This window comes from Protomyctophum bolini, assembly GCF_963924005.1.
Source record: "Protomyctophum bolini genome assembly, chromosome: 11".
Lineage (NCBI taxonomy): Eukaryota > Metazoa > Chordata > Actinopteri > Myctophiformes > Myctophidae > Protomyctophum > Protomyctophum bolini.
In genome coordinates, this window is record NC_137872.1 from 23186649 (window position 1) to 23202867 (window position 16219).

General features: G+C 47.9%; 1 protein-coding gene across 1 annotated transcript in view; it reads left to right on the forward strand.

Annotated features, from left to right (window-relative positions):
• notch3 (notch receptor 3) overlaps nucleotides 1–16219 on the forward strand; it is a 37934-nt gene that overhangs the window by 13774 nt on the left and 7941 nt on the right. The window contains exons 3-23 of the mRNA XM_080776983.1: nucleotides 4097–4239; nucleotides 4446–4781; nucleotides 5815–5937; nucleotides 6026–6259; nucleotides 6393–6548; nucleotides 6665–6850; nucleotides 8183–8296; nucleotides 9749–9862; nucleotides 11356–11589; nucleotides 11740–11850; nucleotides 11968–12160; nucleotides 12717–12862; nucleotides 13480–13713; nucleotides 13853–14005; nucleotides 14221–14449; nucleotides 14558–14759; nucleotides 14911–15067; nucleotides 15180–15364; nucleotides 15472–15604; nucleotides 15718–15975; nucleotides 16093–16205. Of these exons, the coding sequence (XP_080633109.1) occupies nucleotides 4097–4239; nucleotides 4446–4781; nucleotides 5815–5937; nucleotides 6026–6259; nucleotides 6393–6548; nucleotides 6665–6850; nucleotides 8183–8296; nucleotides 9749–9862; nucleotides 11356–11589; nucleotides 11740–11850; nucleotides 11968–12160; nucleotides 12717–12862; nucleotides 13480–13713; nucleotides 13853–14005; nucleotides 14221–14449; nucleotides 14558–14759; nucleotides 14911–15067; nucleotides 15180–15364; nucleotides 15472–15604; nucleotides 15718–15975; nucleotides 16093–16205 (3754 nt within the window). The remainder of the gene's footprint in view (nucleotides 1–4096; nucleotides 4240–4445; nucleotides 4782–5814; nucleotides 5938–6025; nucleotides 6260–6392; nucleotides 6549–6664; nucleotides 6851–8182; nucleotides 8297–9748; nucleotides 9863–11355; nucleotides 11590–11739; nucleotides 11851–11967; nucleotides 12161–12716; nucleotides 12863–13479; nucleotides 13714–13852; nucleotides 14006–14220; nucleotides 14450–14557; nucleotides 14760–14910; nucleotides 15068–15179; nucleotides 15365–15471; nucleotides 15605–15717; nucleotides 15976–16092; nucleotides 16206–16219) is intronic.

Below are 16219 nucleotides of genomic sequence, written 5' to 3' on the forward strand. Positions count from 1 at the left end.
ATAAGCAACCAGGTCCATGAAAGCAAGCCCAAAAGAAACTAGGCAATTTGAAAATGTGGAATATTCTTTGAAACATTTTAACAACATTTACAAATCTTGTATGTTGGCTCCTGGCACAAAGTATGTTTAGATGTAGGGTCCTTAGTTGGACAAATACATTCATCTGGAGGTACTTGACATGTGTGAGAATCACTGGTTTAAACAACATTAGGAAACAAGCCTAAATAAACAACTACACTTTAGAAACGAGCCCCAAAAAAACACGACCTAGCAAAAGTCGCTTATAATAAGCAGACATGGCAACACTAGCCACAGTGTAAAATGCACGTCGGGAGGGTTTGACTGTCAGTCTGTGTTGTACTTTCCTAAGTAGTTTACATCCCCAGTTCCTTCCAAAGACCTCTTTGTGCCACAACAGTTTTTTGGTGACACCCTAGATTCCAGACATAGTTAATTTGCCTCTAAATAAACCCAGCCAAGCCATGACAAATAGCCAAGGGGACCAAGGCTGTGTGGGGGGGGGTTGATTGGTAGGGTGTCAGGCTTGCTCGTTCATCTGTGAGGTTGCTACGGCGACAGGGATCTGGGATTCGGAGCGAGTGTTTTCAGAGCAGGAGACGAGGGATTACAGGAAATATGACATGACATTCCCTATGAACCAGACCCCTCCTCCTGCGCTCCGACAACCCCACCCTCCCCTCTAGCAGACACCCCCATCCCTAGCCCCTCCCCCACACCGCTCCCTGCTGCAGCCCTGACTGACATTATCATCACAATCAGACTGGAGACCTTTGACATCTGACCTCTCAGCGTGTGTGTGTGTGTGTGTGTGTGTGTGTGTGTGTGTGTGTGTGTGTGTGTGTGTGTGTGTGTGTGTGTGTGTGTGTGTGTGTGTGTGTGTGTGTGTGTGCGTGTGTGTGTGTGTGTGTGTGTGTGCGTGTGTGGAAAGCTTTGGCAGATGGAAGAGTAGCTGTAGTAGCTGAGGCATAATAAACCTGATTACTGGGAATAATCAGGTTATTGCAATAATTAGATTGATGTGCATAATTAATTCCATTACAGCACTAACCCGGCTTTACCTGTTTCATTGGAAAGTGGCGTTTCAACTTAGTAACACAACTTTTTGTATAATGATGTGTTACGGTCATGTGGTAATTAATAATGTTAGGACCATTAGACCTTTATCAGAGCATACATGAATATGAATTGTCCTGTTGGAATGAACACAGTGTGGGTCGCCTTGCGGGTGAAGGCTGCCATGAGTACAGAGTACAGACAGACCATAAGAACTAGCTCACTGTAGAAAAGGCTCAGCTACACCCACACCAACTATACTGACACCTGGTCAGTATAGAGCAGTGTGGTTCCCTTCCCATTTCCCAAACCTTTCAGGTCGAGATGCAAAAGAAAGATTAGATGTTTGTCCGGGACCCAAACTAGTGAAAATAGAAGATTTACAAAAGCACAACGTGTTGCTTCGTGCTGCGTTGCGGGCTTGTAGATCGACTATAATTTTTATTTTTTATTTATGGAATTCCTAAGATTTGTTCTTTGTTGTTTTTCTGTTATATAAAAATAATCTTTTAAATGTAGGAAAAGAAAATGGGATTTAAAAAAAATTGACCCCTGTTTGGGAAATAGTGTCCCAGAACGGCTGTTTTAGAACCAGGGGGGCAGTCAGACAGATATTTTGTGAAGCTACTAAGGAAATCGGGATTTCCTGAAAGTTCATATAATGGCCTGTTGTGGCGCTGTCATTGGGCCCAAAAAAAAAACCATAGCCCCATAGAAGAATGTATTTGGGCCCAACTTCACCTAGACTGTATTACCTTAATAAACATGGTCATGAATACTTTCTGCTTCCAGTCACTAGTTTAAAGTCTCATTTCTAATGTCATAATATTCTTTTTGGAAAATTATGGTCCCATTTATAATTTTTTTTACCATAAAGTCGCGTATGTTCTGAGGGGCGTGGCTACCGTTACAGTCTATGATCGGGATTCCCCACCCACTGAGAATCTCGCTGTGCTACTTTAACAACCCTCTATTCTTCTAACAACCTGAGTTTCAACTGTACTTGGACTGCTTTTTCCGTCTACACAAAATCTACAAGCTCACAAATTGTGAGCTTGTAGACTGTAGAGTGTATCTGCGATTTTTGCAGACGGTTCCCCCCAGTATAGGGCGCAGGAAGGATGCAGGGGTTCAAGTGGTTAGGATTGCTATATTAATGTGCATGAAATCAACATGGGCATGTTCCAATATACCTTTCGTTATAAAAATACTTGAAGCTTCACTCCTGCAGAACTGACTTTTGACTGACTTTGACACCATACCCGTGTAGTGATGTTTTACTGAATCCAGCACATGTACGGTAACTGAACAATTGTTAAATAAATACTTTTTTTATTATATATTTTTTTGCCATTTTCCTGACTTTCTGCATGGGGTAACATAACATTCTTGTGGGTAAGCCTTTGTTGCCTGTCCGTTCAATGCTCGGCACTGTGGCTTCCCTGTCTAGAAACAAAACAAAAAAAGAATCCCAAAGAAAACTGAGCACCCTTTTGTCTTTCTGAACCAGAGCAGAGAAGTCTGTAGGAACCAGTTACCTCAGCACTTAGCCACACAGTAAAATCCCCATGGTTAATTTATCCTTTTGTTACTCTGAAAGTGTACAAATGTAACCAATACGGGTCCATTTGGTTACATTTGTATTTTGTACACAGAGTTGCATTTGTACACCCGGCCCCTGAGCTAAATTGACAACTAAGGATTTGACTGTGCAGGGCTGGACCACTGAATCATGTTCAGATGCTATACCTGGAGCAGCCTCGGGGCCCCAGCCACGAGTGAGAGACATAAAAAACAGGTTGAGGGAAGGGGAGGAGAGAGAGAGTGGCCACAAAGGAGCCAGGCACAATAAAAGATGAGCCACCACAGTGTGATGTTGGTGTTCCTATAACAGTGAAGAGGAAAAGCCATTGTTGGTTCTACCCAGGGGTTCCACTCCGGTGAAAGAGGAGAGAGGGCCCGAGGGAGGGCCAGAGTCCAGTCATCACTGCCCTGTCATCAGCATCAAACGGCCTGTTTGAAGTGGGAGCCCGTCCCCAGGCAGGGGTTCCCAGTGTGGGTGTAATGTTACCTGCCTGCATTGGCCTCCTTAACAGCCCCCGATCCAAACCATGTCCGAGCTCCCCCCCAGAGAGAGCCATAGGAAACCCTGTTTATGTGTTCCTCCCATTACCGCTGTACTTTTCAGGTCAGGCTCAGTATTTCATCAAGATAATGTAGTGTTTTATTGGAATACAATAACCTTTAACTTTTTATGTCTCTTCCCAGTTCCCAGTCTTTACACTAATTCCAAAGCCACCGCTGATGTTGCGCTTACGTGTGATGTTTGTCTCCCATACGCCCTCATGGTCTTAATAGTCTTGCTAATGTCAGATGTTCTTGGCAGTGTCAAGGTTTTTAGGGCGGCTCTTTTCTGGGTGTGTTCTTTTTAATATACGAGGACAGAAATGAGAGCTAGAGTGCGGAAAAACGGTAATGGTGCAGGAATGTGAGCCGCCATGGAGAAAGTGAGGCTTTCCAGCTGGAAGTGACACGAGAAGAGGGAAGTTTTCTCTGAATCGTCCTGTCTTTCTTCAGCAAAAATGGGAAGACGAAAGAGAAATGGCCTCTGTCTGTTTTCAAACAAGGAACTGTGTGTGTGTGTGTGTGTGTGTGTGTGTGTGTGTGTATTGACAGACCTGTTGCATTGTTAATATTTATGAGGGAACTCTTTTTATTTTATTTTATTTAACTTTTTGCAATCCCACCCAATACAACCCCTGGGCCCAGAGATCCCACTTGTGCCAGGCTATGAGTCAGCTGCAGCAGGCTCTGCCAAGGTGTCATGGGGCCCCTGCTTGCCAAAGCCCAGAATATTAAGGAACATGGTGGGAAAGCAGCAGCTACAGCACATGGGCTTTGGCTGCAGCATAGCCTGATGTAGTTTCACAGATCTGTCCCAAATGCCTCAGTCTGTCAGCACTGTTTTCTGCCAAAGCCATTCTAACTTGCGCGCGTGTGTGTGTGCTCGTGCTCTCTGCAGGTGCCGGCCTGGTTACATCGGTACTCTCTGTCAGCACTCAGACCCCTGTCACCGGTCACCTTGTCTAAACGGAGCAGCATGCAAGAGCCAGGTGGCCAAGGGGATCCCACAGTACTCCTGTGTTTGTCAGAGAGGATACAGAGGTATGATGGACTGTGTAAACGCATAACATTTTGCACAATTGTCTCATTGACCATTTTTATTCACACAGCGAGGAGGAGACCTTTTGCTCTTATGTCACGTCGGGTACATAAAATCTAAATGACCACCAGCCGTGTGAATTTGGTCAATGAACAGACGACCGTGTTTCCCTTTTTTAACCGAACACAATTCACCCATGAATCTCTAGGCCAAGACTGCTCCCTCATAGATGCCTGTGCCACGAGTCCCTGTGCCAACGGAGCCCGCTGTGCCAACTGGAATAACCAATACAACTGCTCCTGCCCACCTGGCTTCCAGGGAAAGAACTGCCGCAACGACATTGATGAGTGCCACAAGCCTGCCGTGTGCCTGAACGGGGGCCTCTGCTTGAATACCCACGGGTCCTTCCGCTGCCAGTGCCCGCCTGGCTACAGCGGGCGGACTTGTGAGGTGTCCACCCTGCCCTGTGCCCCCTCCCAGTGCCTCAACGGGGGCACCTGTCGACAGACCAGTGAACACTCCTATGAGTGTGCATGCCTGCCAGGTACACAAGCACACACACTCATAGATCTGCTATTTCAGATTTGTTTAACGTATGAACACTTTTCTGATAATGACGATTGTGTCAAAATAATTGCGATTAGACGATTATGTAATAATTGCGACAGGCCTACAACACACACACACACACACACACTCACACTCACACTCACACAGTATTCCCCATATCCCCCAGCATAAGCAGTATAGACACTACTAGGGTTCTCCCAAGCGGATGACGTAGGTGTCAGCGTTGCGTTGCTGCTGGGATTTACTCCCCCGTCCCAGGTCAGCTTCCTGGCTTGCTATTAATAGCTGCGCGCGCGGTGGGAGGGTGGGAGAGTTGAGGAGTCTTGCTCCCCCGCGCTCTCCTTCGCTCCGCTCTCTTCGCTACACGAGGAATTTACTTTATGGGCCTTCTGGTTTCGCTCCGGGGAGTTGACAGGAAATGTCTCTTGCCAGAGAGGAAGTCATTGAAACTGTGAGAGATTATAAAACAAGCAAACACTGCGGGGAGTGCGGACCTCTGGAGTGGAGTGGTGTCATGCCTGGTTCTGGCATGGTGTGGGAACCACCGCCATGAGAAGATGTAAACAGTCAGACACCCACTGAATCTTTTTACCGACCCCTCTGGCCTATACCTCCGCCACTGTGGGAAATTTAAGTAAGGGTTATGAGTGGTCATGTTTAGTGGAGGGAAATGGGGCCCACGGATGTATAGTAAACACCGCTTCTCTCTCTCTCTCGCTCTCTCTGTGTGTGTGTGTGTGTGTGTGTGTGTGTGTGTGTGTGTGTGTGTGTGTGTGTGTGTGTGTGGACATCACACCAGTTGATTGGGAACAGCATGTCTATTAAATTGGTTATGGTTTGGGTAAAGTGATGGGGAATAAGTCAAAGCAAGGTCCCCAAAAGCAAAACCATGCATCACTACTGTCTTACAACTCGTTGTCACGGTGCAGAACAACAAATATATTGTAAAGAACAAATTCAACGTTTTGTCACTACTGTCTGCCATAACGGCTTTCTCCGTCTTTCAGGATTTGAGGGACACAACTGTGAGAATAACGTGGACGACTGTCCAGGCCACAAGTGCATGAATAGCGGTATCTGTGTGGATGGAGTCAACACATACAACTGCCAGTGTCCTCCAGAATGGACAGGTACAGTGGCGCTCAATTGTGCACCTGTTTTAATATAAACGTAAAATGTGGAAAGTGGGTCTCAATGAATTGGGTTCGCTCTCTCCAGGCCAGTACTGTGCCGAGGACGTCAACGAGTGCCTCATGCAACCCAACGCTTGCCACAATGGCGGCACCTGCTTCAACACGATCGGCGGCCACACCTGCGTCTGTGTCAACGGCTGGACGGGTGACGACTGCAGCGAGAACATCGACGACTGCGCCATCGCTGTCTGTTTCAATGGTGCCACTTGCCACGACCGCGTGGCATCCTTTTTCTGCGAGTGCCCTGTGGGAAAGACTGGTGAGTCAGCCGATGTCATCTGTCTGCGGTGGCACCTCGTCGACCCAAGTCGATTGATTTTCATTTGATTTGATTTGTTAGATTTGTGAGCTGCATATTGACATCTCTCTCCACCTCTCCACAACCCAATCAGGTCTGCTGTGCCACCTGGATGATGCGTGCGTCAGTAACCCCTGCAATGAGGGTGCGGTATGTGATACCAACCCCCTGAACGGCCGTGCCATTTGCACCTGCCCTGCCGGCTTTGTCGGAGGGGCCTGCAATCAGGACATGGATGAGTGTTCAATCGGTGAGTCCTGATGCATGGTAACGTCCTTGGCGGAAATTGTGCCGTGCCTGATCTTTTGCGTCTCTCTCACTGTGTTACTAGTGCGTTTCTCATATTTCTTTCTCTTCACCAACAAGGCGCCAACCCATGTGAACACTTTGGAAAGTGTGTGAACACGGAAGGCTCCTTCCAGTGTCAGTGTGGCAGAGGCTACGCCGGGCCACGCTGCGAGATCGACATCAACGAGTGTTTGTCCATGCCGTGTCAGAACGATGCCACCTGTCTGGATCGCATTGGCGAGTTCACCTGCATCTGCATGCCAGGTACGTACTCCAACCTGCTTGCTGCTGACACCCAGTGGTTCTGCTGTTCAATTTGTACTTCATTTGGAACATTTTCTTGTTTGTGTTTTTTGTTTCCATACAAACCTGAGGAATTCCACTGCCTGCCATGTTGCCGCCAGCTGTGTGCATGTGGCAGCGAAACACCTTGAACACCATCTTCCTTCAAACTGTTGACAGTTGAATAGCCGATCACTCAAAGTTGAAGGAAGCCTGTACTGACTGCCAGTGTAGTGTTTATGTAATACAATTAGGTGTCATATGGGCTACGGCCCTCCTTTCCTCTCGGATCCACTGTACACAGCCAGACGGGGTATTATTGACTGAGTTATGGGCTGAGCACTGAGACAAAAAAAGCAAACCCAGTGAAACTCTCACGCACAGCTCTACGTGCGTCCTGGGGTTTCGGGGACTATACAAATTAGAGCTGCGAGTCGTCTCTCTATAGGGCTGAGATGGGAGAGAGAAGGGTGAGCGGCCAGGGGGAGGAGTGTGCTGTGAATACTAATGAGCTGCAGAGTGGTGGGAATGGACAGGAACAATAGGGCCCCTCTGTGCTCCACTTTGCACCCCTCACGCACACACACACACACACACACACACACACACACACACACACACACACACACACACACACACACACATACACACACACACACAGAGGGAGAGAGGTCTTTTCCCAGAGCCTCTCCCCCTGTCACCCCTCAACCCCCACCCCCACCCCCCCCCCCCCATGTTCACAGACAGGCCCTTCCTCACCACCCTCCTCCTCATCGTCTGGCTCACATAGAGCCGCTGATTATTTCTGATTCCACACCAGCCTCTCTCCGCAGGAGCGGCGGTCTGCTCCACACTCTGTTTCACCTCAATAGAGGAGCCCTCTCTATAGCTCACGGTGCTACAGCTCAGTGTAGCGGTGTACAGTGAGGGTGTGTGGTAGTTCTGGTCAGAGCAGAAGGAGCCCTGGTATTTTTGGAGATCATTTCCCATCCGGGGGTGGGGTGGAGGGGGGTTAAAGCACCATTTTCTTCCCCCTGTGGTTCAGTAGAGACCATTGATTGAGAACCCTCCGAGGCCTCCTGTGACAGAGAGGAAAGTTTCCCACAGCCCGCCTGCATCCTCCACCCACCCACCCACTCACACTCTTACGTGTGCACACGCACGCACTAATTATAATACACACGACCATGCATCATTCGGGAAGAAGCGAGGAGGACGAGCGAGTCGAGTATTGATCCTAATAACGTTTGCTTGCTCCACTGTCATCCACTTGTGTGAAAGCGTTGATGTGTCATGATGATGCTTGTCTTCCAGGCTACATGGGGACGTACTGTGAGGTCGACGTGGATGATTGTGAGAGCAACCCGTGTGTGAATGATGGCATCTGCAGAGATATGGTGAACGGCTTCACGTGCACCTGCCAGCCAGGTAAGTCGTCTCCCCCCCCCCCCCCCCCCCCACACACACACACACACACACACGTTTACCTACTCTTCTTCCCTTGTTGCCAGCCCGACGTGGACATCTAAAGGGTGATGCATGCATATTTAGTTGCGCATCATGTTGTGCACAAAGCAATAGCACAACACTAGACAAAAGATCTACAAAAAATCTGATCAATCAATAGACAATAGAGTAGATCTGTAGCTATTTTTAGATGCATGACACCAGGCACGCAAACAAGTATAAATGTCCCATAACCGGGTGATGTGAGCAGTGAGAACAGGTGCGAGAGGAACCAGAATGTCACCCTGAGCCGTCAGAGGGAGGGAGGAGGACCGGCCGGGATAGTTTTGCCTGCTGGCGTTTAGAGCCACCACTCATAATAAAAAAGCCAGGCCCCAAAGGCTGCCTATCCTCTTGCCTGAACAAAGACACTATTGTGACCCCCAGCTCCCCTCCTCTCTGGTGGAATGTGGAAAGGACAGCAGCCAGACCCCCCCTCCCCCTCCCACCGTCACTCCCCGCAACGGTGGGGGGAACAGCAGTCCTGCTAATGAGATTCTTTTCCAGGTCCGCAATTTACATCTGGGGTAGACATCCCCCTTCACCCCCCATCTAGCTATTGAGCCTGTAGGAGCTGATGCAGGAAAGGGAGGGGAGGGGGTTCCCCAAAAAAGAAAACAATCCCACCGTCCTGTCCTGTCCCCCCCATTCTTTCGCCCCTTTCGTCCAAGCACCATCTCACAGGCTATCCTCACACTGTTAATCAACAGAGCAGATTCTATCAGCACACAATTCACCCCTCTCTGGGCACCGTGCCCACTCTCAGTTTCTCAAACAAAAAGTCTCATATACGTTTACACAGGGAAATTACAAAACAATATTATTATTTTGTTAAATTCATACATACTTGCGTACCAAGACTGTATCCAGTAACCATAGAGAACCATAGAATGAAATTTGCCACATTCCTCTACACTTCACAGTATATCACATTATCCTGGCATTCCAGGATTCAGCCTGGTCCAGACACTCCATAACCTGAAATGAGTCATGGCCCTGACATTGCATTTCAGCATCCAGACAGTATAGATGAGCAGATAGCCTGCGCATTTGCCTTGCTCACATGCCCTTCAGTCACACCACTTCAGAACCTCCCCGCAGCACTCGGATTGAAGCACAGGGTTCATGGCCTCCGTTAGGGTCTTCTGCACCGAACCATCATCTCTCGTCATTGGTCCCAAGTGCACAGATAACACATGCATGCACCCATAACCAGTCGAGACGTTCTTGGACCCGACTTTGGCCAGACGTCCCTAAACGTAGCCAGAGACCTTTGCCCTCTTAAGAAGAGACAGTGCTGCCCTCTGACCTGCATGTGGACCCTTCCACTGGAGCTTTTCTCTGACCCCTCACCTCTGTGTTTGCCTGTCCCAGGGTTTACTGGCACCATGTGTCAGATCGACGTAGACGAGTGCGCCAGCACGCCCTGCCAGAATGGAGCCAAGTGCTACGACCGGCCCAACGGATACGAGTGCCGCTGTGCTGAAGGTAAGCCTTCCTTTGCTTTAACCACCGAAGCCCTATCTGCCTCGGCATATGAAGAATAGCAAAAATAGCTAATCTCTCGAAGCTAACAACGTGTCATGCAATGTGACTTTTGAGTTTGAAGATCATGTTGAAAGTGGTTAATACCTGACTGTGATGTGTAACCGAACAGATAAGGAGTGGTCGATAGAACGTAGTGTTTCACATGAGCCAGAGCCACCTGTAGGAGTGTGTCTCGTCTCAGTGAATCCTCAAGTTGATCTGGGGTCAGCGGGTTCTCTTGGCCCTGGCAGATTGACTTGAGGCCATAATCCCCCTCTTTTCCCTTTGGGCCCTCTGGATCATGGGGTCACTCAGGGCCAGCAGCTGCCGATGACGGGAGGCATGGTCATCACCCCGACATCTGTTCATGTGTACCCCACAATGCATAGCCCCACACACCACCACTTTATGGCAATATGGCATATACACAGTCAAATCCTCAATGTTATGGGAACCAAATGGACCGTAACATTTGTACGCTTTGAGTTATTAATGGTTAAATTAACAGTATTCATTCATTCATTCATTCAGTCATTCATTCATTCATTCATTCATTCACTTCCACAAGGATGGAGATACCTGGAGATACCTAGATGCCAGTAAGCTACGACGAAGCTTTTATTGCAGTGATTGCATCGAGTTCCCTGCATGCGCGTGTGTGTGTGTGTAGTGTGCTGTTAGTTTGTGAGTTTGTTTGGGCCTGTGCCTGCAGGGGAGCCTGGCTCATTGTTTCAGTGGCCAGCTGCTTGGTATTCCCTGTGTTTGTGGGACCCCTCCGTTGAGTGAAGTGGCCCTGTTTGACGTGGCGCGGCCTATTGTCCCCCACCCACCACCCCCGCGCTCCCCCTGCCGCCGAGAACAAAGGCGGGACCGGGAGGCCCGTGTGTAGAGGGCCCTTCTTCCACTGCTTTGCCCTGCTCAGCACTGCTACTCCAACACACACACACACACACACACACACTAACCAACAGTGGCTTGTCTCGCACACGCACGGCGTCGGCATGGAAACCAAAGGGACCAGACTCCACACTGTAGAAGCTTTCATAAAGAAAGAGTGGGGAAATAGAAAGAGGAAGTTGAAAGAGATACAAAAAAAAAGGGAAATGGGGAAGGGAGTATTGTAAAATGAAAGGAAATTGATAGATTGAAGGAAAGAATGGGAATAAAGAGGATTACAGAAACAAAAAGGTTTTTTGGGGGTTAAAGGGAATTTGATTTGTGACGGACTGTAATGGAGCAGGGGAAAGACAAACACGATGGGTTCTCAAGGTACACACACAGTAAAATCCTGAGTTATTTAACTCTGAGTAGGTAAAAACAGACCTGTGAGGGCAAGTCAGCTCTCGGGATTGTGCCGTGTTTAAAAAGCTTGCAGCTTGCAGTGTATTAACTGAACGGATGAGTGTTTCAACCTTCTTAGAGCCCGTTCTTATCTGTCTTCCTCCCTCCCCCAGGTTATGAGGGTACTCTATGCGAGAGCAATATCAACAACTGCCACCCGGACCCGTGCCACCATGGCACGTGCGTCGATGGTATCGCCAGCTACACCTGCAACTGTGATGCCGGTTACACTGGCTACCGCTGTGAGAACCAGCTCAACGAATGCCACAGCAACCCCTGTCAGAACGGAGGCAAGTGTGTGGATCTGGTCAACAAATACATCTGCCAGTGTCTACATGGAACTTCCGGTAAGATCTCCCGCAACGCACACGCAAATACACACCAGCACAAACATCCTGGGTGTTAATGTAACTCTTCTGTTTCCAAACTGATAAATTAACAGGATCTTAGTGTAGAGGCAAAGATATATGCCCTAATTTGGCTCCTCGTCCACACAGGCACAAACTGTGAGATCAATTTTGACGATTGCGCCAGTAACCCATGTGACTATGGTCTCTGCAAGGACGGAATCAACCGCTACGACTGCGTCTGCAAACCCGGCTTCACTGGTAATGTTCTCTGAAAAGAATGCAAACATTTTTTGGACAAGAACAAATCCATTCTGTGTAAAAGACATGGCTGATAAAACCATGACTGACCATGGCTGATTTCTTGTCTCTCTCTAGGTTCCAAATGTAACGTGGAGATAGACGAGTGTTCATCCGGCCCCTGCAGGAATGGAGGCACATGCGTCGACGAGGAGAATGGATTTCACTGCCAGTGTCCCGAGGGCTTCAAGCCCCCATACTGTTACTCCCAGGTGGATGAGTGTGGCAGCAGCCCCTGTGTCCATGGAGCCTGCAGGGATGATATCAACGGGTAAGAGCAATGGTGGAAAGTAACCAAGTACATTTACTCAAGTAATGTACCAGAGTACAATTTGGAGGTACTTTTACTTTATTGGAGTATTTCCAATTTTCAGTACTTTTTCTACTACATCCCGGGGGCAAATAACTCCACTCCACTAAAAACCTTAGTTACTAGTTACTTTGTAGATTTGAATTATTATTATTACAGGTAGATCTGCTATTTTCAAAAGGTTTTCAATACATTTTATACATATGATACTTTGTGAAACGGAATATTTTGCATAATGAGTACTTTTACTTTTGGTACTTTAACAATATTTTGATCCAATACTTTTACTCAAATTAATTAGGAAAACTGGACCTTTTTTAGTTTTCTTGTAACGTCCAGTAATTTCATTGCATTGCAGTATTGATACTTTTACTTGAGTAAAGAAAAATCCCACAACTACCTTTTGTTTACCGTTTACAGTTTTAGTATGTTTCCAAAGGATAAACTTGACAAACTTGTACGTCCTGTGTTGACTTGATTACCCTCCTTTATTTACTTCCTTACCTGTCCTTCTCAGGTACCGCTGTGACTGCGAGCCTGGCTGGGTGGGCAAGAACTGTGACCTGGACAGGAACGACTGTTTGCCCAGCCCTTGCCAGAATGCTGGCACTTGCATTGACCAGCTCAATGGCTTCAACTGCAAGTGTCGCCAGGGCTTCAGAGGTGAGAAGCACTGCAAAAAATACATTTACCTTGGACCAGTCAGCATTTACTAACCCATGTGATGCATGCATACACAGGATTGTTTTACTTATTTATTTTTCTCTCAAAAAATAAAATATCTAGGCTTTAGGTGGAAACATTGCCACCACCCTAGGTGATGTACAGGCTTGGTGTTGAACTGCACACACACAATAAATAAATGTATGGCTAATTCAACCCAATTTCAACTCTTAAAGGAGTCAAGAGTAGACATGTATATACTAGCATAGTTTTGATTTGATTTGATACAATTTTCTATTACAATACTTTTTATTGAACATTCAATATTTTTGTTTAAAAAAACACCATAGAAGAATGGAAGAGATTTGTAGTATGTGCCTCGATTAAAAACTTGGTCATAGAATTGAATGATTTGCACCTAAATGGACCCCACCAAGTCTATGCTGTTGTGCTGAATGACATTCTCATACCTCCCTCTAGTGGATATCTGGAGAACTACAGAACACATTCATATTATGATTGTGGAATCCAACAGGTTTGACACGCCATGTACTAGCTGGGTTCCAGTACCACCGTCCATTTCACATGTAAAATGTAATGGTCCTCCTGTTTTCTAGGTAACCTGTGCCAGGTGAACATCAACGAGTGTGCGTCCAGCCCCTGTCTGAACAAAGGCAGCTGTGTGGACGGCGTGGCCAGTTTCACCTGTATGTGTGAGCTTCCCTACAGCGGACCCACCTGTGCGGAGGTCCTCACTCCCTGCTCCCCCAACCCCTGCGCCAACCATGCCCTCTGCACAAACACACCAGACTACCTGGGCTACCAGTGCAATTGCCAACCAGGATGGCAAGGTGAGAAAGTTTTCCTCCCATTTAGTCAGGAAGACACACCTTTTGAAAGAGATAAGAAACAAAAACAAAAGTGAGATAAGGTCATCTGAAATATTAGAGCAGAATTGTACTTTAATGTGTGTTGTTTTGTGCTCTCCAGGTCAATTGTGCAACATTGATGTAAATGAGTGCATCTCCAACCCCTGTAAGAACCGTGGAACTTGCACCAACACACCAGGAGCGTTCGTGTGCGCCTGCAGAGTTGGATATACAGGGCCCACCTGTGAGGTCAACATCAATGACTGTTCTCCTAGTGAGTGGCCACCAAGCTCAACACACTGGTTTAACATCACTACTGTACATTTAAGATGTCATACACAATACTTCATTTATACCTTTGTAACTCCCATGAGTGAGCAAATGTAACCAAGTCGACCCGGGACACTGAGGATTTGTATGCAATCAATGCATGTCCTGTATCCATTCCATATTTAACAAGACGGCTCTTTTCTCTCTGTCTTGTTTCAGATCCGTGTCTGAACGGAGGCTCCTGTACTGATGAGGTGAATTCGTTCCACTGCAGCTGCCTGCCAGGTTTCACAGGGCCCCGATGTGCCACTGAGATCAATGAGTGCCAGAGCTCGCCCTGTAAAAACGGTGCCACGTGCACAGACTACGTCAACTCCTACACGTGCACCTGCAGGGCTGGATTCACTGGCATCTACTGTGAGACCAACATCCCCGACTGCACTGAAAGGTGACTAGATATAACTTTTGAGTGTGCATAATGGTTGCGAATAGTGTTCTGTGAATCGTTTGCGTGGATGATGTTGGAATCAAACAATCATTTCCGGTATGCCCACAGCTCCTGTTTCAACGGCGGGACCTGCACAGATAAGATCAACGGCTACGACTGCAAGTGTCGATCTGGCTTCACCGGTTCCCACTGCCAGTACGAGGTCAATGAATGTGACTCCCAGCCCTGTCTGAATGGAGGGATCTGCCAAGATGCACTGGAGTCCTTCCGCTGTTCTTGCCCAAAGGGCTACACTGGAAACCGCTGCCAGGTACACACACACACACACACACACACACACACACACACGCGCACACGGAGAAACTCAAATAACACAGAGTATTTTCCAGAGATAGAAAAGATTCCTTGTGCTGAGAATAAGAATGTTGAACAAGTCTCTCATCTCGTTCCTTCCATCCCAGTCATCAGTGGATTGGTGCAGACGCTCCTCTCCCTGCCAAAATGGAGGCCGATGTCGCCAGAAGGACGCCTCTTTCACTTGTGAATGTACTGGCGGCTGGTCCGGACGCTACTGCGACATCTCCAGGGTTTCCTGTGAGATAGCAGCTCGCCACAGAGGTAAGGGTCTGCCCCATGTTTTTCTTCTGTCTTTGTGGCAACCTTATTCTGGTACTCATGAAGAAAGGTGTCATGTCTTAATTCATTCTTCCATCCAATTCTTCCCCACCAGGTCTTCAAACAGATGAGCTGTGTCACCGTGGCGGCCACTGTGTTAACACCGGGAACACTCACTACTGCAAATGTCCTGCTGACTACACTGGGAGCTACTGCGAAAGCCAGGTGGACCACTGTGAAGACAAACCCTGCCACAATGGGGCCACCTGCAGGGGCTATGTTGGAGGATACCAGTGTGACGTGAGTCCAGCACATCACCTTCTTCAGTGTCAAGTAGCCATTAGTGTTTCAAATGATTCCTCACCATCGCAGCATTTGTCTAAATGTCTCTGATCTGGTGATTCCAGTGCATGCCAGGCTACACTGGAGAGAACTGTGAGATGGAGATCAACGAGTGTCAGTCTCATCCCTGCCAGAACGGAGGCACCTGCATCGACCTGGTGGGCCATTACATCTGCTCGTGCCCTCCTGGCACATTAGGTAATGACAGACTCGCTCCAAAATAGAAACAACTTAAGTAGGATAAGTAAAGTGGCTGGGAGGGATTGCAGTTTGTTCAGTTATTCATTCAGTTATTTCTCTTTCTCCCCAAGGTGTACTGTGCGAGATCAATGAGGACGACTGTGCTTCACCGCTGAGGCTGCGTGGAGTTCCTCCTAAGTGCCTTAACAATGGCACATGTGTGGACAGAGTGGGCGGCTACCGCTGCAACTGTCCCCCTGGGTTCACCGGAGAGAGATGCGAGGGAGACATCAACGAGTGTCTGTCCAGCCCCTGCAGTCCCACTAACAGCCTCGACTGTATCCAGTTGCCCAATGACTACCAGTGTGTCTGTAAGCCTGGCTTTACAGGTCAGAACCTTTTGGTTTTCTTAAACTCTGCAGATATGTGTTTGTGCAGTGCACGTGCATGTGAGTTGTATTTGTTTTGGCGGCTGCGCTGTAACACCAGTTACATGTTCTCCTCAGGTCGGAGGTGCCAGAGCCGGTACAGCGTGTGTGAGTCTCAGCCCTGTCAGAATGGAGGGGCCTGTTCTGTGTCCGGCAGCTCAGCGTTAGGATACATCTGCACCTGTCAGCTTGTAAGTGCAGTAGT